This window comes from Aulonocara stuartgranti (assembly GCF_965226115.1).
Source record: "Aulonocara stuartgranti genome assembly, chromosome: 19".
Classification (NCBI taxonomy): Eukaryota; Metazoa; Chordata; class Actinopteri; order Cichliformes; family Cichlidae; genus Aulonocara; species Aulonocara stuartgranti.
This window is the reverse complement of record NC_138955.1, coordinates 20574306-20599514: the sequence shown is the minus strand read 5'-3', so window position 1 is coordinate 20599514 and position 25209 is coordinate 20574306. Positions and strand designations below refer to the sequence as shown.

The 25209-nt window shown below is 43.5% G+C and overlaps 1 protein-coding gene across 13 annotated transcripts in view; it reads right to left on the bottom strand.

The window, feature by feature from the left end:
• The window catches only part of dlgap2a (discs, large homolog-associated protein 2a), a 341537-nt gene that overhangs the window by 30962 nt on the left and 285366 nt on the right, over nt 1–25209 (bottom strand). For 11 of the 13 annotated variants that reach the window (XM_082517189.1, XM_082517200.1, XM_082517195.1 and 8 more), the window contains 5 exons: nt 22988–24132; nt 12118–12332; nt 3458–3526; nt 2263–2422; nt 1408–1624 (listed from right to left, as the gene is read on the bottom strand). In XM_082517189.1, coding sequence (XP_082373315.1) covers nt 1408–1624; nt 2263–2422; nt 3458–3526; nt 12118–12332; nt 22988–24064 — 1738 coding nt within the window. In that variant the 5' untranslated portion in view covers nt 24065–24132. The remainder of the gene's footprint in view (nt 1–1407; nt 1625–2262; nt 2423–3457; nt 3527–12117; nt 12333–22987; nt 24133–25209) is intronic. The other 2 variants (XM_082517194.1, XM_082517192.1) reach the window with 1 other exon arrangement.

The window sequence follows — 25209 nt, the reverse complement described above, 5'->3', positions numbered from 1 at the left end:
GACTCCCACAGATGTATAGCAACAATATGTCATATTAGCATTTAGACAGCACTCCCATTTTGACTCATTTATGCTGATGGTTTACACTGCCTTCTCATCCTTAATTTCTAGCATGCATTCTTCACATCTTTTCAATGCACAAAGCTGAAACTCCTAGCTCCTGGAACACATCATAGAGAATGGACAATTTCGTCTAATCAGCGAGGTGTGCGAACAGTCCTTGCGTGCTCTTCGGCTTCCGTTTGAGGTAAGGAAATGTGAACTTTGTGCAGTGAAAAGAGGCAAAGATGAGCAAATATTCCAAAGCTTTTCTCATCAATCAGGAAGTACAGTATGAACCCTATTGAAAATGTCAAGTCCAGTTTGACTGACTAAATCGAGTTGCCCCATTTCCAAAACTGGGGCAAAATGCATTGCACCAAACTCTTAAGAGATCTTTGAGTTTACTGAGAAAGCAGTGTAAGCAAACATTTATAGGTATGAAGAATTGATCATAAGCACATCTCCAGATGTCCACACCTCTAACTCTCCCTATTATAGCCCATATAGTTGGATCATGAATCTACTGCGGGAGGAGGTGGAATCCACTTGGACTTCTTGTCCGAGCCGTTTCTCTTCTGTTCTTCCCACATTCTTCATCTGTACAAGGACGTATCCTTTCCTCTGTGAATCCAGCAATCAGGGAATTGTTGAAACCAGCAACAGCTTACAATTTGTTATAATGAATGCTCAGTATCAGAAGTAAATGCATGTTTCAGCTGAGTAATTTGCACGTATGATACATATGACTAACTAGTGCGACAGTTCGGTTACCGCTGTAGTCAGCTGATCCGAGTGTAGACACAACTGTCTGCAGCTCTGTAATATCATCTCGTTGTGCGTAAACGTGAGCTTGAGACAAAATAACTTGTGTGAATTAAACAGTCTGTGAGTGAAAAGCTGCTTTTGCAGCACCGTGTAAACTCGCTTCAAGTAAAAACTTCATGTGGTGTTTCCAGCGAGACGATAAAGCTGCGTGCTCACTGTCACCATGTGGCACAACAAAGAAATATATGCAGTGGAAAAAGCAGCAGGTGTCCTTATTCTGACCTGATTTTTATTTCAGACACTTTCCATTTGTGATTTTCAATAGGGTTCATAGCTTTACTCTTTGATGCATCCAGTGGATGAGCAGATGAAGCACTGTATCCAAAGTACGAACAGCTCACAACTGGTCACTACAAATGCCTCAGTAAAAATGAACACATACAAGAATGATTCATGCAAATATTCTGAAACTGTTTGACAGTATGAGTTGGCACTAATAGTCTTTATGTATCCATAACCACACATCCTTGTTAAAATAAAACGTATTAGTGTCACATGTCCACTAATATATTGTGCAGATTTATGTTTAACCATGGTTACCTGTGGTGGACCTGATGGTGGAGGTGACGGTGGAGGCCATGGGGGGAATGCAGTCGTCATCTTGGGAGTAGCCAGCCTGGATGGCTCGCAGGTAGCTGTGGCTCCGGGTTCGGAAGCAGCCGGGCAGGTCCAAAGCGTCCATGGCCTGGGATTCCACCTCGCTGAACACAGACTCGCACACAGACTCAAACTGGCCATTAATTTCTGTTTCACTCACCTGAGAGAAACAAAGCCATAAATAAGCTCCATCGATCGAGGGTAGTGAGGATACATATTTTTATCGGTTGGCTGTAAACCTCCACTTTTTCTCACTTTAAAATCATAAAGAAGCAGAGTCTGTGAGAAGGTTCGTGGAGTCAAGGTCGTACACTGTCAGAGAGTTCGTGACACATTTGTTGTTGGATTTGATGTGAATGCCTTTAAAACAGCAGAAACTGTTAAACCGTTATCTCTCCACTCTCATTTGGCAATATCAGGAATCAAAGATAAACATCTTGTTCGACTGGGATTAGGAATTAGAGGAAGTTTAGTTGAAATGCTGGGACTCCAAGCAAATCAATATCTCTCTTTTACTAAGGAGATGAATATCTCAGCAAGCCCCACTGGAATCCTTTAATTTGTCCAGATAAACAATGTGCAGTAAAGTGTTGAGACTAAATTTATGTAAGAAAAATTATGCCTGGGCTTTGAAAACAATACTCAGTGCCGTGACAATGAAACTGGGAGAATCGGCCTCTTTAAGTGGGATTTTAAATGAAATGACTTTGTTAAATTTTCCTGGAAATTAAAGCCAACCCCTCTGGCTCCCTCGGGGATCCAGGAAAATCTGTGCAAACCTAAAGGATGCGCACTCACCTGGCTCACTTGGCTAACACAGCTAGCCTGACTGAGGGTGCTGACAGCCCGCATATAGCTCTGATTCCTGGAGCGAAACTTGGGTGAGTTGTAGTTGGTGGAGGGATCCAGGGCAATGCTTGGGTGCATGTCCCTGGTGGCTTGCAAGTGGTAGCTCTGACTGAACAGAGAGAGAGACAAAGAAAAGCAGGACAGGAGTGGGACTACAGCCATAAAGCAAATCAATTAAATATAATCTGACTGATAAACAAGCATTTTGTGTAACACGATGAAGAATTACTAAGCACAGCTGGCTGAGCTTGAGAGGGAGGCTGGATGACACCGTGGCTCTTAGGCTGTCTCTTCCTGTTCCCCCCCGCTACATTCATTCGTGTCCTTAGAAAGGCACTTTGATTTTTGTCGTGCTGAAACATCCAATCAGTGCTTGGAAATGAGGGAAATGCAAATCAGGGGCTAGTTAGTGAGCAAGCACTTTGGAGAGCACCCCAGTGTCAGCCAGGTCAATTAAACGTGCTCCCCCAGCAGTGCAGGAGAGGTGCTCAGAAACCCACGGCTGGTTAGGAATCTGCCGAAGAGAAAATGACTCGGAAGAAATGTGCTTTAAGTAAAATAAAGAATACTATGTGAGCCGCTTTTGGAATAGCAAAGTGAGGTTGGGTTCCCTTCGCCAGATCTATTTCTAATGACAGGCCGGGATGAGTAAGCAGTTTCTGGGCTTTTTATAGAGATAAACGCTGGTGTTTGGCAGCATGAAAATGCCAGTGTGATTAAAAGTCTCCCAATCCATCTTGTGATGCTGTAGCAAGGCCCTGCGTATTTGCAAAGTAATATCAACTTTCTGAACACTCAAAGACATGCTGGGGTAGAAACACCCAGCGATTAAGTGTAAATGTTGTGGTACAAGCACCACATATCTTATTTTTAGCACTATATTTAAAAAAAAACTCTAAAAGCACGCTGATGTAAAGAACAGCAGGAAAAATCAAATCTGCATTGTGTGCATCATTGCCTTGTGCTTTGGCAGTATGAGCAGATTGCCCCAGGTGACCTTTCATTGACTGGTCTTGAGTGTTTGCTCTGTAAGGCGTCCATATTGAATATGTCAGCAGGGCGGCGAGCCAGCTGGCTCTGACATCTGACCGCTGCAACGTGGCAGCAACAGAGAGGCAAGGGGAGGAGCTGAACCTGTATTCACCTCAAGTCTGCAGCAAAATTGGTGATGTAGTTACGCATGTCACTGTTGATTTTATCCAGGCGGTAAGAGCTGTGGGTAGAGAAGAAAACAGAGTTACTGGGTCCCACAAGGAGCTGTTGGATGGATGTGACATCACGGAATGTTTGCTTGGGAATTCTCACCAAAGCGCCGCAAACATTAGGGTGACACCGTATGACCATCATGGCGTTTGTGTGATGAGGAAAGTGGGTGGATGCTACAGTTAGAGTCAGCTGGCAGGTTGAGACAATGTAACACGTTCACACAACGAATGGCAACATGAGGAGTGCGGTACGAGTTGGTCCACAGTCGGTGAAGAAAAAAAAGGATCTGATGATGAATGCTGAACACCACAGCTACAGTGAAGCATCAATCACACTCTCTTTCTCTGTGTGGCTAATTACATTTGGTTAATTGAGCTAAATGAGGACAAAAACACTTTAAACTTTAAAGCTTTTAGCTGACAAGATCAGATAGAAGTGCACCGGCTGATGCTTGAAATGTGCATGACTTCGCCCATCGCTGCCTGTAGAGCTGTCTATTATCAGCAGCAGAGTGAAGGGAGGCTGTTTTGAGAATGCGTCGGCCCTTTATCAAATCATGCCACAGCAAATTTCCTCTAATGTTTCTGATTGGTACTAATGCACTTCCATTGTTGGCCAATATCACAACAGGGGATGATGGGAATCTCACACTTCCTGCTTTTTACGCTGCCAGTGAAAGTGCTGTTAGTGGTTAAACAACGTGCATTTTAAGCCGAAACCATTTCATCCTGGAGCAAAAATTCAAATAATCATTTGATTTAAGGGAACATTAAAAGAATGGGGACAAAAATTGGGAAACATGCTTGGGCGTAGGTGTGTTTGATAAAGAGCAACGCCCTGCAGAGATCTTTACTGCAAATGTTTTCTAGGGTTTTGTCAGTGTGGTGCAAGAAAGCAGCAATCCTGAAATACCTTAAAGAGGTGAGAATGTGAACAGCAGAAAATTGAGTTTAATGCACCTGCAATCGCCGAACCAAGACGACTCACAGCTGTCTGTGATAAGCTCTCGTATATGCTGTTTAAGCCATGAGCGCCAGCATCCAGGAGGCTGCGGTCGTTGAGAACGAGACGCTATGTCGTGGAAGATTAAAAACGCTCATTTTGCTACAGTGCTTTTGTTATACTAGAAATAGAGACACAAAAGTGAAGAGACGAAGCTCTGGAAACAGAAAAGCAGCATATCTATGCATGACACGTCCCACGCAGCCACGAATCAATGAATTGGAATTCCGCTCTTACCTTGAGATCTGAGGGAGAAACGCTCAAACACAATGCCATCTAAATGAGTAATTACAGTATGTTGAATCAAGAATTATCGAAAGCTTTGCCAGTGTTAACTCTGATTAATTATAGCAGCCGGGAGCCAAACAAATGCGAGTTTTTTTTGGAAAGTGCCGTAAATGCGCGTGATTGATCAGCTTGTGCGATCAAAGTCAAAGTGTCGTTTAAAGACAGGGTGGCGGCGACAGATGTCAAGTGGAGAGGCGCGTGTGCGTGTGCACGCGTGTCAGCGCACCCCGTTATCAGATGTGACATATGATTACTGATTGACTCATTATGCTAATGACTCATAGTGAAGTTTGCCACATGCCATTCAGTTCATCATCATTAATACTTTCTTTAAATATCTTTGGCAGGTCTGACCACGGCACAAACAGCCATTCATATTCATTTCATCGCAGCTGTCAGCTTTACAGGACGCGTGCGGCCCGGGCAGGCGTGGGGCGAGCGGATGATCATCTAAAACAATCACCTATCTTCACTTCTCGGCTCCACCCGCTCAGCGAAGCAGCGATGCATTCTTTACTGGTGAGGCGAACAAAGAGGCGACCCCGTCAAACACGAGAGCCCGGAAGAGTGAGGCGAGGTGACACGACTCGACAGGCTGTTCTCGCTTTAACGTGATTTGCTTCAGGGACCTGGTGCTGTCAAATTTGTGTTTGGCCAATCTGTACGCCCCCAGAGGGACATCGAATTGGTACGAGTGCAGAGGAAATCCAACCTGCGCCACTTCTGTCTTAGATCCAATCTAATTCCATCCCACGAGGCCGTTGAACCACAACAGCCTCAGAGCTCTCACATCTTTGACATCATTTACAAACATGGAGCGCAGCGCTACGGTGACACAAGCTGAAAGTGGTCAGACTTTGAAGCACCTCTTGAGATATTAACGTGCTCAGACAATTAAGAAGTATCACTGGTTTAAAATATCACCTGGTGGCTTAATTATGCAACCAAATTAAGTCTTCTTCAGGTCTAATTTCTTTTCAAATTATTGACTTAAAGTGTTCAAGTGTAAAAAGCATCTTTGTCAGTGCTGCATGCAGAGTATAGGCCAGTCAGAAAAACACTTTGAGGGCTGATTTATAAACCTCGGCGCGCTCTTTCATATACAAATAATACACAAAACTTTCAGTCATGACAGTGTTTAGATTAAAGCTGCAGGTCGATCCGTGTCTCCAAGCTGACCTTCTCACATGTTCTTGTGCCTGAAAAAACTTCAAGAGGATAATAAAAATAATAATAATATATAATAATAGTTCAGGTCTTTAAATGTTTCAGGCATCTGGTACTACGGGGTCTTTTGATGTCTGATCTCTGTAGATTTGAAAGTCTATGAAAAGCACAGTTTAGAAGTTCGGGGACTGATCTGATTTACTGCTTTACTGCCACTTTATTAGGTACACCTTGCTAGTACCATGATGGACCCTTTTTCTTTAATTCTTCGTGCTTCAACAGGTTGCTGGAAACATTCCTCTGAGATTTTGGTCCATGTTGGCACGACAGCATCACACAGCTGCACTTCCATGGTGTGACTCTTCTGTACCACCACAACCCAAAGAAGCCAGTCTGAGATGATCTGAGCTTCGTGACTCGGTGCGCGATCCTGCTGAAAGCATGTATCAAAATATCCGCCACTACACCACCAGCAACCTCCACCAGTGAAACCAGGCAGGATGGAGCCATGCTTTCATGGTCTTTACAACAGATTCTGACCATGCCATATAAATGTTGTAGTAGAAATCAGAATTTCGGCATCTTTTCTCTCTCCATCGCTCTTCTCCTCTATTTTTCTTCTCCTTCTGTTAACTGTCTTCCTAACCTCTCTTTCTTTCTCTTCCCTGTCCCCCGGTCCTGTCCTTTCTGATTGTAACAACTCAAAATGAAAAAAATAAAATAAAACCTGAAAAATAAATTATAATAATAAAGGTCAAATAAGATAAGACAATCAAGTGGACCAGTATAGCAAATGCTGTAATGTCTACTTGGGGAAATAAATCTGCTGGGCATTTTTCTTGGCCTTCAGGCAATAATTCTGATCCACGTCCAAATCATATCTGACAGATATTAAAACTTAAATATGTAAAAACACATTTTTATCCAACAGTTTTATTTATTTACTTTCATCACGTTTATATTTATGGTTCTTATTTGTTTGAAAAACAAAGTGAACTCGTAAACAAACACTGTGATTGTATTGTTCTGTACTCAAACCGTAATTCAATCATTCACAGTGTAGGAATTAGTATGTTAATGTAATTGAAAAACCTATGGCCATAACCCGAGGTTAATGGCATCATCAAAAACTAATTGGGGTCACGAGTTATCAAGCCTGGTGTCCAATCAATGACACAGGCTTGCAGGAGTGGGTCAGAGCTACTGTAACACACTCGGGCAATTTCAGTGTGCTCTTCTCAAGGATGTGAAGTGCGAGTTGGCTTGGAGGAGAGAGATCTCTGAAACGTTGGCTACAATCTTCTCACTGAGGGTTTCAGTATTAAACAAGCTGTATATAGAGACAGTTTAAGGCTGGGGCTACGCGCCCCACATGTTGGGATAGCTAACGATAATTATTTTCACTATAGACAGATTTAATAAAAACAACACACAGCATTACGTTAGCATGCAAATACCACTGACTGCTGATATACATCAACTAAGAAGCGGAATATTCGTGTATTTGTGGCAGTTTTGCCGTTGTTTGCTCACACTAAGAGTAAACTGAATTTGTCACGTGTTTTAAAGGTTAATATCAGGGTTTAGTGGCGGCAGGCTGATGCAGCAGGACAATAAACCTTGAACTAAAATTCCATCTTTTGAAGCGGAGCGGTCGGAGCCCTAACCTTAACCTGACGTAGATGTTGTGGAATTACCTCAGGGAGCCGTTCGCACAAGATTAAAGCGCACTGCTGATTGGAGCATTTTCTGTCTGGACAAAATGTTTCCGTTACCTCACACATCTTTGCCATTTCTCTACTGCAACTTCACTTCCAGTATAACGCATGTACACCTGCTCATATAACCAGGCTCTTTTAGTGCCACGCTAAATCAATGCCAAGCTGTTGGATGCCACATTATGATGTTCTCAGAGCGCGCGATCAGTGGAGTATTAGTACTCTTCAGTAATGACACCTTTGGGGACGTTCCTGGCATTTAAATGAATGCACCGACCAACCTTCTCCCGCAGACTAAATGCCATCAATGGACTGGGAGTCAGGGCCCACAGCCTGATCCATGAGTGTCAATACTTTTCTTTCAGCGGAGCCCAGCAGACTCGGTCTAACCGCTGAGAGGGCTATTATTCAGAAGAGCCTTGGAGGACAATAACTGCAACTGATAGCCCTTCCTGCTGTTGCATCTTCATAAATCATTCACTGTTTATGTCTATTTAAAACGGACGGTGATGAAAGCTTTGCAAGGTGTGACAAAAGTTGCATATCTCACTGATTACACAGAAAGAGCTTCTGAGGTAGATGTTAACATGGCCAGACTCCTCATATCAGCATGATCTTCGCTGATCACCAACCATAACATTTCATTTGTCAGTATATATCCTCTGGATCACATATCTGGCTTATTATGTAGTCATGAAAGAGAAGTATTTAACAGTAGAAGCTGGTTTCTGGATATCTGCTGACCTACTTCCTGTTCTGTTATCCTGCAGAGAGACGTCGCAAACACTTTGCCAGAAAAGCTCGCAATTAATCCTTCTGCTGTGCGTGTGTGTCTGTGTTTTCGCGAGGGTCGGGTTAATAGTGGCGAGGTGCATTAATGGATTCCGTGGGTGTTGCCCATGGACGTTTCCACGCTTCTGTGGAAAAAAAAACAAAACCGTGTGATGGAAAAGCCTTTTAAAAACCTGCCTGAAGAGCGAGAGTAGAAGAGCGAGGGACTCATCGGTGTGTGTGGGTCGTGCATCTTACTGTGACTTTCTGACAGTGCATACCACAAACTACGGGGCTGTCACCGGCCACACTGCACACTGAGGTCAGACGCAAGGTCATCTTTGCATAATGCCTCCAATTTATGTCATTATTTGCTTTTAGGCTTGTGCAGACCCGAAGCTGAGCAGACAGACAGTGTGATTTATGCAGAAGTCTCAGCAGCCCTGTGATGAATTTTTCCTACCCGCTCGTCCCCAAGTGGAACACATGGCGCGAAGGAGAAGCTGAACAGGATATACTTACATTATGCAGCAGAGGCAACATCAACCCTGAGCCACAGGGGTCGTAGTTCTGCCCAAATTTCAAATAAATTTAGCAGAAAAGGTGTATTTTTTGTTAAGTATTACAGCTCTATAAACAGGCTCCTCCTATTCAGGGTTTATGTCTTTATTTAGCAGGGTGCTGGACAGTAGTGCTCATCCACCTCATGTTTAAGGTGCAGATAAAACTGAAGATGAAAAGGTGAATGGGGCCGGTGCAGAAGCCCCACCCACCAGTCACTAGTTAACATACCTGCCCCCCAAGCCCCAGGGTAGTTCAGTATTAATCCTGTTACCTGGGTAAGTTTGATCTAAAAATAAGTGTGGTCAAACAAGACCTCATTTTTCCTGCAGCATCACCTGCTCTGAGTGGCTTCTTCAGAGTTTAGTCCACCTTCCACATTATCCCCAATTTTGCCTCCAAGGTTCTTTCTGTCGTCACCTGAACTGAAGAGCACTCGAAGTGATTTTAGTTAACAGGAGAGAAAACAAGTGAATTAAAAGTTAGGTTTAGAAGTAAATCTAAAATGTTTTTACTCTTAAATCAAAGTCTTACTGGAAACACATCACAATCATCGGCGTAGATCACAGAACTACCGCAGAGTATTTGCCTTTGATCTCGTCTGCACATTTTGCCCCAAAGTCTTGATAAAAGGAAAGAAACCATCGAACTGTCTGAAAATGAGAAAGTAAAATCGGGCTTTCTGCGACTGAAGTTGAGGCTGCGGGTCTTTAATGGATCCCGCTGCACTCGACTCAAACCTTGGCTGATAAATGCACTCGATATATGAGAACAGAGGCAGATAAAAACACTGTGCTTTGGAAAAGCAGGTCTGGGATACCCTTTAAATTGTCACATTATTAAAATACACTTGTGAACCTCAGCTATAATTACAGTTTTCACATTCTGCAGAGAGAAAAGAAAGATGGCTCCGCTGAGCGAGATGCAAAAGTGAATCTACTTTCTTTTATTGCCACCTTTTAGAAATGACTGAAAACGGGAATCTGCCAAACACAATGTCTTCATTTAGTGTCTGGAGTACTGTTAAAACACAATTTCAAAACATAAAAGGCAGTATAGTAAAATATGCAAAAAAGGAAACACTGGATAGAATATACAATTTAGTAATAGAAAGGATGTCGTGTGGTGCCTCTCATGTTTATCCAGAGCTGTGTTCAGGTGAACACCTCGTGAAGGACGAGGTGAGGCAAACAAAAACCGACAAATACCTCGAGTCTGTTGGTAACACAACCTAAGACTAAACGTTTAAGGACACAAACAGCACTCTTTAGTACAGGTGTCCCCAACTCCAGGCCAGTTTTTAGATGTGTCCTTGATCCAACACAGCTGATTCAAATGACCTCCTCAACATGTCTTGAAGTTCTCCAGAGGCCTGGTAATGAACTCATCATTTGATTCAGGTGTGTTGACCCAGGGTGAGATCTAAAACCTGCAGGACACCGGCCCTCGAGGCCTGGAGTTGGGGACCCCTGCTTTAGTAACTCATTTTATTCTAATCTGATGGGTTTGTAAAAGCAATAATCAAAGTAACTCGTCTCGCGTCTCTCTGTAACGTAATTGTTTGAGTGAGTTTTTCGCGTGTCTTCAGCTCATCTTATCTTGTAATCCTCTTATGAGTGTTTTCCTCCACCGACAAGTTATCGAAACAAAAGCCCTCAATTTCCTCACCATTTAATAGGACACGTCCCAGAAGAGTGCGCCTAACATGTTCTCACAGCTGATATGAAAACCCATGAAGGAATTCTGATGACTACAAGGTTCAGCCATCAGGGGCTTGACACCGACGTGCTGGTGGGTCAAATATGGAATATTAAAACTGGTGCTCGGGGGATTGTGCACGAGAGAGGTAACAGTGAGGCAACAATTGCTCCTAAGAACACAGATCCATGTTCATGATCTGAAATTACATCAGATGTCAGGAAAATGAACTCATTTAAAGAGGTTTTATGAAGCAATAAAGCTTCCAGAAGCTGGAAAAACTACACTTTTATATGAATGTCAGCTACTTTCAATCAGTCATAAATACAAAAAAAAATAAAATTAAGTGTAATCATTGGGCAAACAGTGGTTTATCCAAGCTGCAAGGAGGCTGTTGTCTTATTTTTACTCTAATTTGACTGATGTATCTCCTAACCGGTCGCAGCAGATGGCCCCGCCCCTCCCTGAGCCTGGTTCTGCCGGAGGTTTCTTCCTGTTAAAAGGGAGTTTTTCCTTCCCACTGTCGCCAAAGTGCTTGCTCATATGATTGTTGGATTTTTTCTCTGTATGTGTTATTGTAGACTCTACCTTACAATATAAAGCACCTTGAGGTGACTGTCGTTGTGATTCCGCGCTGTGTAAATAAAATTGAACTGAACTGAATTGAACTAAAATATAAGGCACTCCTACTCTGACTTCACTTTTCAGACCTCTAACCCAAACCCCATCTGAAACATAAATGGGCACAAAACCGATAACCTCAGAAATAGTAACACCGTTTTGCATTTAAGTCACATTTTTATTTATGTTTGAATTTGAGTTTTCATTATTAGCAGACAGCTCACAAAGGTACGACTGTACCGGGGTTACAGTACGTAACCAATGGTTGTTGGTGACCTATAATGAATTAAAGTGAGAGGAAATAAAGGGATTTTTAGACTGTGGGTGAAAACAGCTGCGGCACGCAAAGGAAACAGACAGAAAGCATGCAAGTCTATTATAATCAACCCTCAAACTAAACTTGTGAAAGTTTAAATAATAATTATTGTTCAAAGTTTTTATGTTTGGCAGCCACAGCGGTATGAACCTCCACAGTTGGATCCCAGAGAAATACTGGTGGACGTTGAGACATTGAACAGAGTGGGATCAATACTTAGAGTTTGACTGGTATCATCATGTTTTTCTTTCTTATTTGCAAACATAAGAAACCATGTGTAGAATATGTGATTGCATAAACATACATGTTTATATTCAGGACATCAGATAGATGTTTGCTTTGTGCAGCACTACAGGGACACTGACTCACTAAACACGACCCTGCAAGGAAAAACTAAAACCGAAAAAGAGCCAAACAACATTAATTACTAAAACTTGTAGCTAGCATGCGTCATACCTCTGGGAGTCCAGCAGATCCCTGGGTCTGATGATGGCCTTGACCAGGGCGTCTGGCCGCACTGACTTCTGAGGCGACATCTTGGGGCTGGAGTCTGACTCGCCGCTCTCCTCGTCCCCCATGGCTTTAACATAGCTGCTGCTCCGCATCCGACGGCAAGGTATCTCATCGTCCTTCCCACCTCCAGGATAACCCCCCCACTCATCCTGGGGCACCTTGTGGGTAGGGGGAATAACAAAGACACATAATAGTTGTTTTTGCTACTTGGGAGCAGAGCATTAATACGCTTTCATCTTTTAAAGCTTTTAAAACAGTGAGCGTTTGGAAGCATGTTTGAGCCGCTCCATGAATGTATTATTCATGATGTTTTTAGCTCCGCTTGTTCCTCACTAACTTCCCGGTTTCCTCCTTTAGCTGCTGATTGCTCTGTACTACAAAGCTGCTAACTTTGTTTTTTTACAGACTTTAAAATGCCCATAAATCTGAACCAAACCTCAGACCTGTCACTGCAGATGACCTCTTATGTATTTGTATTGACAGAACATATTTATTACTGCAACTTTAACAGCCTTTTCCTCTCAGTGTGGCTCTCTTCAGCATTACAGATGCCTGCTTTACAGAGTTCTGCTTTGCTTATTAGAAAAAGTGTATTCCTGATACTTGGTGTAGTAGCATTCATTATGTAAAATTACATTTAAAACACTGAATTCACTGTATTAAATATTTTAAACAATAACAGAGGACAGAGGTTTTTCTTAAATGACCAAGTCAAATATGCAAATCAAACGTTTATTACCATGAGACTAAAAACTGATTTGCAAAAACTAAACATTTCTTTCAGCAGTTTCACAACAACAATAATGAAACAGATAAAAACAAAACCGCGAGCACCCTGCAGCTCAGCATGTAGCACCGACAGAATTAATCTGTTAAATCTTGATTTTCACTCCTGCATATGCCGTCAGACTCCTGAGCCATCGTCTGAAGACTCTCTGAATCCATTCTGTACCAGTGAAAGTGTCACTCGCTGCAACACAACCCCCAGTCACGCACCGCCCTACAGGCTGAGCGGAGGCATCTCCAGTGGTGAGGGAAAAAGTGTGTACTACTATAAGATAACAAGCGGTTGCTGGCAATAGCAACATGAAACTGGTTGCAAAGAGCTTTGTGGAAAACCTGCGGTTGCTTGTAGTTTGCACAGAAGATGCTGATTTGTCTCTAAATATTTTTACTTCTGCTCATCAAGTGTTTGCAGACAAGTGGGTGACCTCTGTACAAACATCAGGCAACCCTGTGATCCTCTATGGGACCAGCCAATCACTGCTGGACAGGGAAAGCATTTTTCCCTTGTTACTGGTAGTTGTGTGACAGGTCTGTGGGAGTGGGGCCTTAGCCGGGTGTACTTCTCAAGAACTTCCACACCGTTTTCCTGGTTTCATCAGGATTCTCATACTGAATTCTGTGGAGTGGATGCAGGGAAGATTAGTGGAGATTATAACCTCGCTCCTCCATATTTACCTGATCTCCATACGTACTCGCCCCCTCGTACACTCCGCTCTTCTTCAGCTTCTCTTCTGCTGTTCCACCTGCTCGCCTGACTACCACAGGAGCCTTTAGCTTCCACTGGATCTCCGGACTACAAACTCTCTCCCTACTTTTGAATCGCATCTTTAAAACCATCTATTCAGAAATGCATATCCTTCATCATGACTCTGTCTTCGTCTACTTTTACATTGTTTAGTTTTTGTACTTTCATGCTTGTTTTTATTTTTCATTTACCTTATGTTTTTATGTTGTTGTACTAACAACATAAAGACCTTGAGGGTCTTTAAAGGTGCCTGTGAATAAAATGTATTATTATTATTGTGTCAGTGAACAACAGATGATTGCACCTTTACTGGACACTGCAGAAACGTCCAAATGTTACTTCTGGTGTGTTGTTATAGCAAACCAAAAACAGGTTCCTGAGTATGCAGCTACCCAAACACAATCTGCCGTCTTCTTGTACTTTCTGCTGATTTTTGGAACAAAGTTTGGCGAGTATTGGTAAGAATATTCTCATCTTTCCTTCCGGCTGTGAACGAGCCATAGCGGTGAGATATTTTCACCAAGTTAACAATACAGAATAACAGAATCCTGACCCCGGTGTCTCACCTTTTTATGTAAATGTAGTTGTTTTAAAACCCTGAAGCCATAAAAGCAGCGCTATAATATTTCCGTCAATGAAGCAACATGCCGCTTGATAGACACTTGAACTGAACCCCGACCTCTGGCACAGTTTGTTCCACCCATTGAGCTATGCAGATCCTTTCTTGATTTCTCGATGAGTCAACACACATTAACGCCTTCACACAGCTGTGCGGTGTTTTAGTATTTCTGCAGTTTGGCCAGGTTACAAACTGCTCAAAACCTCGACTGAAAGTCGGCTGTGAATTTGACTGGGCTGCTGATCATAATTACCGCTGGAAGAAAAGCTCGAAACCAGAGGAGAAAAGGAGCTGCCTCTGCTCGCTCTGTCGTAAGCTATCGGAAGTGGAAGCCTGTCATCGAAACGAGCAGGGCACTGCATATGTTGCAATTTTCATCCACTTGTTAAACCAGGTAATTGAGTATCCACGTGAGAATCACCATTTCCCATTCAGAGCGAGAGCACTCATTGGCTGTCTTTATTGCATACGGAGCAAACAGTTCACACTGAACACACAACATCATGGAGGAAAATTAGTTTCTGAATCATCATCATACCACAAAGGAAAAGCGACTCCATTATGGTACATGCCGTTACACAGCACACAGCAAAGCCATTAAAAGGCTCTAATAGGTTTCTGTATTGAAGACAGTGGTGCAGCTTATTAAAATGTGCTGGGCTAACTTCACCCACTGATATAATGAATCAGTGATGATTGTTACTCCCTCTCTCACTCGCTCTCTTTCCTGCACACATTTTTCTTTAAAAAAAACAACAGAACTGAGTTATTGTGTTGATAACAGCTGAGTCAGGACCTTAGCCTCACTTACAAACACACAGCTGCAAACACAAACCCCTCTTACTCCAGCTTTTCTATTTTGCTTTTTAGATTAACCTCGCTGCACTCTGTGATGTCACAAGCTTAGCTAGCCATGCTTTTACATGATACGACACCGTCAGTCATCATTCTGTGTGGAAGCTGGACTCACTTTCACATCTTTATGGAGATCTCGAGTTTTTATTTTGTTCAATCTGACCGCTGAGCAGTTTTCTTTGATTTCATAGTAACTCTGCCGCCCTGGTTTTAACATGTCCTCAAACCACAACTGAAACACATACACAAATACAAAGTTTGTGTTTTCCTCCAACAATCAGATGTTTCTGAAAATGAACTGGGTGGCAGCTGACTGACAGCGGCAAATGTCAGGAGGAGATGGGCTACATGCAAATGTCATCAATGCATCAGGTAGATGACTGTAATCACTCCCTGATACAAATGCCATCAGCAGGAAAAATAGCAAGTGAAATGTGAATTTTATTCAAACGGGTATTTGCTGCAAATAAAAGAGTTATCAGTTTTATATGGAAAAAATAGAAAAACATCAAGAATTCATCAAAGGCATTAAAGCTGATGTTATATTTATATTCTGGAACGTAAACGGCACTAATCCCGCAGCGTTAACGTGCGCACACTCACAACTGCTAAACTAGTGAGTGTCATCAGATCAAAACATCTTGAACAATCGAGCAATTATTTCCTCGATCATGATCCACGCTTTGTTGCAAAAAGCTGAATACAAGCATAATGTCCTAACGACACGTCCGTGATGTGAGTCAGCTGTGCCAGGCTCTGGGGACGGAGATCTGGTGAATGTGGAGGCCATGTGAGTACAGTCACGGTCATGTTCCAGGAACCAGTTTGAGACGGTTTGAGCTTCGTGGGGTGGTACGCTACGCTGTGGTCATGAAAGGATGGACGTGGACGACACTCAGGTAGGCTGCTGTGTTTGAACGATGCATCTTGAACACCATTACATCGGCCTGAACCACCGATACCGCTATTACGTTGCTTACAACAGTTCTGACCCTACCATGTGAATGCTGCAGCAGAAATCGAGACTCAATCTTCTATTGTCCAGTTTTGTTGATCCCCTGTGAACTGCAGCCTCAGTTTCCTGTTTTTAGCCCCTCAGTGGTCTGCTTCATATCAGCACTTTTATTTCTGTGCTTAATTGCTTTCTGTCTTACATTCACGCTCTGATGGATGCATCGGAAAGCAGCTTGGGGTTAGTGTCTTGCCCAAGGATATTTGGCATAGAGACTGGAGCAGCTAGGGATTGAACAGACAACCGTCCAATCAGATGACCTGTTTTACCTTCTGAGCAACGGCCGCTCCCAGTGCTCACTGGATAACTTCTGTTTTTTGGACGATTCCCTGTAAACTCTGGGGATGTTTTGTGGGAAAGTCCAAGGAGATTAGCAGTTTCTGAAAGACTCACAGCGGTCTGACCGACACAAACAGCCACACCACATTCAAAGTCTCTTAAATTTCCTTTTGTCCCCATTCTGATGCTCACTTTGAACTTCAGTGTCTACAAGCCCAAAAGAGCTGCTGCCAGCTGACTCAGAACCAGGTTACCCAATAAAGTGGCATTTTGTGATGACATCACTGAGGAAGTTGTGTTAGGCTTGAGGTGTTTGGATGTGCTGCACAAAATGCCTCTCGAACACTAACATGTACTCGTGTGTGAAAGGAGTTACAGAAGCTTACTGTGATGCAAAACACACAGTTAACTGGGACATGTACACAGCCATATGGATACACTCTCAAACACACAGCGATACAAGTCATTCATCTCCCCTCCAAAGACAGACAGACACCATCTACCAAATGGAGTCAATGGGTTAATTAAGTCTTGGAGGGGTTTGATATTTTTAGACGTCTAATTAATGAACGGAATGCCAGAGGACAGGCACAAGCTGTGGTGAGATTTGTTTAATTTAAATTAGCTGATAAAGAGGATAGATTCCAGGGTGTCTCCCTGTGAAGATAAAAAACAGTGAGTGGTCAGTTTCTGATCGTACGAGTGCTTCGCTGCTCACCTTGACCTAAAGATCCCACTAAGAGAGGAATTCAGAGGTGAGCATCCAAAAATGTTCCACAGGGAAACTTTGATGAAGCTTCTGATGCAATGATGTGAATACGAGCCAAGATTTGTGGGAGCTGTGTGAAAATTCACAGTGGGAAATTTTACATTTTAGCTTTTCTCTTCACAATAACGGAACTTTAACTTGATTTAATCAACTGGATTCTGCTCAAAAAATAAGAGACGCGGTTCGGGGAAAAATTTTTTTCTCGTACTATAATGAGATTTTTATGACCACAACTCCTGGTACGTGCCCAAGCTGCTCTGACACTTCAGCAATGGCAGCAAACAACCTTGCCTCACCAGCATCTCGTAGCAGGATTAAGCAGACACTGGCACATTTGTGTGTCTACTTTTACTTTGTCTACTTTTACTTTCACAGCTTTGATCTGTGGCTCTGTCGGAGGCCAGAGAGAATGCAGTGTGTATATGTGTGTGTTTGTGTGCTTGTGTGCATGCTGGTAGTGGGGGTAGCCAGGCCCCGGCCAATGCTCCTGCAGTGCTGCAGTGCATTTCATTGATTAACTCTGCGGCTCTATCTATACACCCACTAAGAGACATAAGTCACTGGTATTAAGTAAAGAAATACGCTGGGGCAGACAGAGGGAGAGAGAGAAAGAGTGAGCAATGCACTGTGCAGAAATATGGAGAGATGGCTGATACCTATTGGTTGATGGGAGTTAGAGTGCTCTTAAAGGTGCAATCACTGGTAATCCCATCCACCAGCCTCCCACTACACACCAACGTGGACTCCTCATGTCTCGTGCTGCTTTTGCACAAACATGCAACATTCACAAATCTGCAGTCTCAGTTTTGTTGTTTGTTTGTTTACTGCCGCTTTACATTTTCAGACAAAGTCGTAAAAGTGTAAATAATCGTGCTCAGTAACAAAACGACAGCAGTCATGCCCCGGGAAGATGAAGAGAATAAATTTGTCATTTTGGCTGTAACAGAATCAATCTCATGAATACCAACAGCACTTCTCAGAGTGATTCAAACACTAAAGCTGCTGTATGAGCATCAGCAGAGCTCACAGGGGCAACGAATGATTCCAAGAGCTTAACAGGAGGGTTCTAATCTGCAGACGTGCTGGCAGCTCTATGAACCTGAACTGTGAGCTAAATGGTAACTTTATAAAAAAAAAAAATGCTCACCGGGGCATTTACTCAACGGAGCGCGCTCCTGAACTTGAGATGGTTAACGAGCAACAGCTCAGTCGCTGTAGAATAAAAAGAAGATGTCAGTCTCCTTGCAGCTAGAACCAAATCTGTGATTGCTGAGGGGTTTTTATTTCTGCTGTTGGAGACTGATTGCAAGAAGTTGCAGCAACTGTTGTTTGCCTGCAGTCATTCTCAGCAGATTAGAAAAGGTCTGCAAATAATTACTGTTTATTCTGGTTATATTTCTATAAACAAGCTTGCTGAATGCCTGGGTCATTTTGCAGTTTTTGGGTTCTGCAGGATCAGGATTTGTGGAATAAAAGTAACTGATGTGATTTTCTGTGTAGATAAACGGCAACACAGTTGCAATTTTTGGAATCTTACTATAGTTACATTATCACAAACATATTGCAACAATTAAATTGTTAGATGGTAACCAACTGATCACAGACAGTCCCCGTCTTCAAAGCTAACAAGACTGCAAGTTTACATGGTTGCAATAATTGTGTAGCACTCTAGCATGAGCACATCTGCCACATCAACACTCTACTGATTTTTAACTGATATTCAGCAGCTCGTTCCACCTTTTAGCATGCTTTCATGAAGCTGCTGGCTTTCGGTTTAAGGTTTTGTGCTTTATGAATAAATGCACAAAGTTTGCAGCAATCATTTGAGTAAACGTTGAGATATTTCACAGTGAAGCAAAGCTGTGGACTGACATTAAAATCTCTGAAATCTTGAGGGCCGCAGCATCTTTGTGATGATAACTCGATGTAAATGAGACTGCCCAACATTTCTGCACTAAAAACAGAAGAAAGACATTCAACCAAGACTTTTTCAACTCTTCACCCTTGTTCTGTTGCTAAGAGGTGTCTCAAACAAACAAAAAACCTTTCAGATCAACAAAAGGAAGAACTTCTTACAGAAAGTACACACAAGGACAGATTTTCCTTTTGAGTATTTTGATGACAGATAAAAGAAACGGCATGAGGTTCTCTTCTGTTGTGAGGGGGAAACCTACCTACGCTTTTCATCCTTCACCTACACCAGCATTACAAATACATATTCTTCTCTCCTTCTTATTCATCAGAACTCTGTGCAGTCTGTGATTTTGCTTCCACGTTTGTCCCCTGTGGTAACACCTGTGCTGAATGCTGAATGTACTCATGTGTTCATGTTCATGTAAAATGAACAATATTACTTTTTTATTACTGCACAACTGGTTTATCAGAGAATTCTTGCTTGCGACGAAACTTCTCCAAACAGACTGTTAGACACTGCATATGGAGTGCTGGGGTATTTTGCACCACATGGTAATAATACACTTAAACAGTGAAGAAGTCTTGGCAGGAAACGCCTGTAAGGCAGAAAATATGGCTATTAAACCTCCCAAGAATTAGGATGGCATCATAGCTGGCTATTATTATTGATTTAGCCTGGCTACTGGATCAGAAAAAGGCATTTTGCAGATTGCAGCTTAACAAGTGACTATTTAATGTTTATACCCTGAAACAATCACATTAAAATCAAAAGAAACTTGAGGTTTGACATAATAACACGACTGCAATAAGATGCACGCTGTCACAGTGATAATCCACATCGTCGCCTCCGGCAAACAGAGACAGACAGTCGTCTGATCTTCGGGTTCCTGGGACGAGATCCCTCTACGTAAGGGTTCGTGGCCCGATTGCTATCTGGGAACTCCTTCATAAAAATGCTAGGAAACCCCCGAGTGTGTGTGGGTGTGCGTTACTACAGCTTTCCATCACAGTGCCAGTTTTGTTTCTGCTGCTTTGCACTTTGCTTTTGTATTTTAATCAGCAGCCTTTCTGCCTCTCAAGCCCCACCTTTGGCAAGCCAACATGGCAGTTAATTGGCTTATTAAATCCCACCGCAATGCCCTATCAGCAAAACTATCAAAGACTAATCCTTCCTTTGTACAACGCTACTGTACGAAGGAAGAGGAAGGAACTCTATTTGCTAGAAAAGCTCACTTAATCTGGGCTGAGAGTTGTCAGTAACGCAGAGTTATTGGGTGCAGTTTAATAGACGGTTTTACTTAGAAAGGCTCCAAACCAAAGTGATCTGGAAGTATCTGTGTAGCTGACATATTAAGAGCTGTTTGAATTCTCTAAATCGTTAGGAAAGGTTCTTCAGTTCTTCCTTTATGACCTCCTTTAGTGGAGGATACACTGAGGATACATCCTTCGTGAAAGGAAGGAGATAATTCCTGGCCATAATTCACAGCGATGCAGCATCCGACCATTCATGGAAAACAATAACAAAACCAACAAAGTGTTGCAAAATTAATTAAAAGTGTGTTTTGCAATGCCATAAGATGCTGATACATTTTGAACATGGATTACAGCGTCTGCTGCACACTGCAACGACGGACAAAGGCTGGCCCACACACCTACACGCGCATTACAGTAGATGGTTCAGTGGCTATTAGTGTGTACAGATCTCAGAACGGGCTAATTAGGGCTAATTTGAGAGATGACAGGAAGAGATGCTAATGCCAGGTCTGATTCCCCACCACTTATCATTTTAGAGAAAAATCTTCTATATGAACCCGTCTGTCTTCCCTAATGTCCAGTTCATCCGGCTTCCACGCACAAAGACTCGCACAGACCTGCCACGTGCACAAACATTAACATTTAACTTTATTACCTGCAGTAGGATTTATGGGATTGATTTGTTACAAAGTTGCAAAGTTAGATTACTTTAATAAGTCTATGATAAAAGTCTGTGTCTATAGTTCTACCAAACTTTCAAAGTTTCTCACTCTCTCCGTCATCACCCAAGGACGGCAACAAGGTGACTAGCACCTCATCAAACCATCTGGTGTGTGATAAACAGAAAAAAACACACTTTTTCACGAACACTGCCACTCACACACTGACAGGTTCGGCACACACACTCTCCCTGGATAGGCTTTATGCTGCTGCTGCAGAGCAGACAATTGTGGGTAATCCCAATTCAGCAGCAGCAGGATCCGAGTACTTCTCAATGTGACCCCTCAGTGTGTGTAGAGTATCATTCCTGACTATTGGCTCCATCTCTCTGCCTGACTGCTCCTGTTGATGAGCAACAACAGCAGCCACGGGGAGCATTGCTTTGTTTCCTCTCTTCTGTTTCCTAAAGTATCTCAGCACATCCACAGAGCCATAAACCTCAGCCATATATACGCATCTCCAACTTTCTCTCTCCCTCTCCTTCAATACGTTGTCTCCGAGCGTTCCCTGAGAGCGCATTGATTTTCCTCTGGGGAGGGAAGATGTGTCAAGCCCTGTACGGATCGGATTGATAACGCCGGTCTAAATATAGCCCTGCGGCAGGATATTTTTAGAAGTGTTTATAGTGCTGTGACTCGGACACTACCTCAGCTGAAGACGGGAACAGGTGGGGGTGCCAGCACTGCAACTCTCTCTTTAAGAGATTACTTTCCTTATTGGATATGCAAAAAAACTGGAGTGGATGATGCACCGTCTGCCTGATTCTGTGCTGAAAAACTCATCGTAAAACTCTCAGATGATGACGTGTCGGCTTTTCATTTACAACATTAGGCAATCATACGACACGCTCTCTGCTTAGAGCAACGAGTCTCCAAGTCTGCTCTTTTTCTTTGCGCTGAACGATCGCTTTATTTTGGCTACAGGGAGTACTTACATGATGCAATCACATTTCACATTGTTATATTTGCAGCAGCACGGTTACATAATGTTGTTTTTCTGGCTTGAGTTTGCAATTTGGGATTGAAAGTGTACTTTCTTATTCCATATACCCTGCAGCATGCTTATAAACCCATGAGAACCTTTTGTGAAAAGTGCTGACTCACTGAATTGATCCCTTCTGTGCTATAAGGTCTCCTGCAGAGCCGATCATGGGTCTGAGCTAAATGCTAAACTTTTCCAGACTGAATCCTCTGTGAAATCAGAGAAAACAACACAGTAAAAAAAATCCAGATTGATTTCTGGCCTTTTATTCTCATACTGCCAGCTCTTCCCCTCCAGCACAGATCATTTACAGAGTTAATTGATTTGTCCTGCTGTGCTAGTCCTTTCTATTGCCAGCCACATGCTGAGCCATAGGACAGGTTCACAATGTAATATCCAGGGCAGTGACAAACAAAACACTGTCTTTCAGATCAGCTTTTAAAGCCAACTGAGACGAGCAGCTTTTCTTCTCCTGTGAGCGCAGGCTTGCTCGTCTTTTCTACAAAGCCTAAAGTTCTTGAAAACTCTATAAAACGACACTCAAAGCACTGCAGTGACAGAAAACGAACGCTATCATCGCTCCTTCTGTTGCATCAACATACAAATCAGAGCATTTCATTTAAAAATAAACTCTGTTTGGCGGCATGCAGGTTTGATTTTGTTTGGTCGAAATCTGATGGCCCCGCTTGTATCCCAGCCGGGATGTTGGGGAGTCATAATGGTGCAGTGCAGCTCAGTGCACCAGTGTAACTACAACTATACTACTGCGCTCACTGAAGATGCAGAATAATGCGATGATGTCAGGAGTTCTGAAAAATTACTCGTTTTTGCGTCTGCTGACTAGTCCCTGTTCTTAAACCTGACCAAAGCCAAACTCACCTGTAGATAGTGGCAGGGCCTGAGGTTGGGCTTGAGATCCGTGGGCATCATTGGCTTTTCCAAGTTGAGTGAGGACTTCCTGTAGGCCTCCTTGGCCTGGCTAACTGTCAGCGTTGACCAGGAGCTTCTCTTCATGAACTTGCCCTCTGGCGCCATGGCTATGCTTTCGCAGGCTGAGCACTTCACGTCGTTGTTGCTTTTGGAGGTCTTTAGCGACAGATCTCCCACCATGTGGCCGTGCACAGACTCGGGGTAACAGTGGCTGATGTGGTCGACTGGATGCCGTGACATGACGCTCGGCGTTCTGTATGTGCTGTCGCTGTCAAGGTTGTCATCCGAACTCCACCAACCTCCCGAGCGCTGCTTGCTGCTGTCGGACTTGCGCTCTTTGCTCTTGCTGCGTTTGCTGTGTTTGTGGTGGCCTTGGTGGTGGTGATGGTGGTGGTGCGAGCTTTCCCTGTGTGAGTCACCTTTGGTGCCGTTCATCTTGGAGGAGCCCTCCAGGGAGTGTGACTTTGTGAAAAGCTTCTGTACTGAGTGGACTAAGTGGCGTATTCGCCCGGGGCTTTCGTTGCGCTGCTCTGTAGTCGTGGTCGTGGTGGAGGTGCGCTGGTACTGCAGCGTGTGGAAGCCGTCCCGGTGCAGTGGCATCTGTTTTTCAAATTGGTCCAGGAGGTTTGCTGGGATTCGGTTCATTTTGCCACTGCCGCCGTGCGAGGATGAGCCGCCGTTGTCTCGAGATTCCCTGCCACCCGAGGCGTTCCCGCCACTGTCCCGCGAAGCGCTGCCGTAGTGCATGCGGGGGAAAGTGCTACTGGAGATAGAGTGGTCAGTGGCCGACATGGACATCGGCATCACCATGCACTCAGAGTGGATGGAGCTCCGTGGGGAGCAGCGGTGATGACCGTCAAGGGGGCAGCTCTCAGTGGGGCTGAGGAGATAGGAAGGAGGCCGTGAGTCAACATGGTGGTGCAGGTGGTCCAGGGAATGGTCACAATCAGCCAGGCCGCAGATGTGGGCAGAGGTGGGGGAGGTGAGCTGGAGGTGGGCAGGGCGGCCGCCGGAGAGACCCTTCATGTTCCTGGGTGGAGGGGAGTAGCTGTCCTCATCGAAGTACTGCGAGGGGGACCATGAATACTGTTGGTCTGAAAGCAATAAGCAGAGACAATTTCATCAGAATAAGGGTAAAAAAAGCAGCTTCCCAAAAAAGAAACGCATTTCACACTTAATGATGGGGGAGAAAAAAGCCAAATAACACACAAGTTGGTCGTTATCCAGCTTATTCTCACTCTCCAAACCCACTTTGGCTGCAGGGAGGAAAAAAACAAAAAGTCAAAAAGCAGCAGAGCTGAAATGTGGAGGAGAAATCCACAAATTGCTCTGATAAAATCTCAGCACTCTTAGTTTTCACCTTCTATTCCCGTCTGCGGTGGCATACCGCTGTAAAGATGGGACAAGAGAACAAGACAAAAGAAAGAGAAGGGCAGGCGACAGGTAGGATCCCGCATTGCCATTTATCCAAAGCAAAGTGAAATAATAGCCTATCACTCGCCGGCGCTGGTGTCATCCGTCAAAGCCCCGAGGAGTGTGCCGTGAGGCGTAAGGCCGGGAAGGAGACCTTGGAAGGTGATCTCCAGATGCACCCTCCCTCTCTGCTTCTGTTGGGCATTGTAGCCAAAGATTAAAAACCAATTCTGTGCAATCGGTCACCGAGGTCAAACGTCTCCGCGCTCTATTCCAATGTGTTTAACTTAATCAGAGGAAAGGTTTGCTTTTATGCCTCAGCACTGCATGTTCTAATTACAGGCTCCTTCCTTTAAACATGTCGGGACAATGTCGGTTAAAACTCAGCTTTAGTGGAACGCTTTTTTACAAATATAATTTTTTGGCCTGGTCCTCATTTCCACGTGTGCCAAAAAATGAATGCTTATCAAGTTATACAGGTAAAAATATATTTTTGAGCCTGTGAATTATGAGTTTGCTCTTTTTCATAATATATTGATAATTGCGACTGTCCTCCAAACCTCCTGGTTTTCAACGAGCAGCTGAACAGTGCAGTGTGATGTCATATTTCAAACTTATCTGCAGCCTGTCTTGTGAAATAGGAAACAAACAAATAAGCATATCTCAGTCCTCTTGCCAGCCATTGCTACGCCTCATAAAGCCCATGCACTTTCACTCCCGCTGTAACCCCATAAAATGAAGGAGAGTTTTTATGAGCT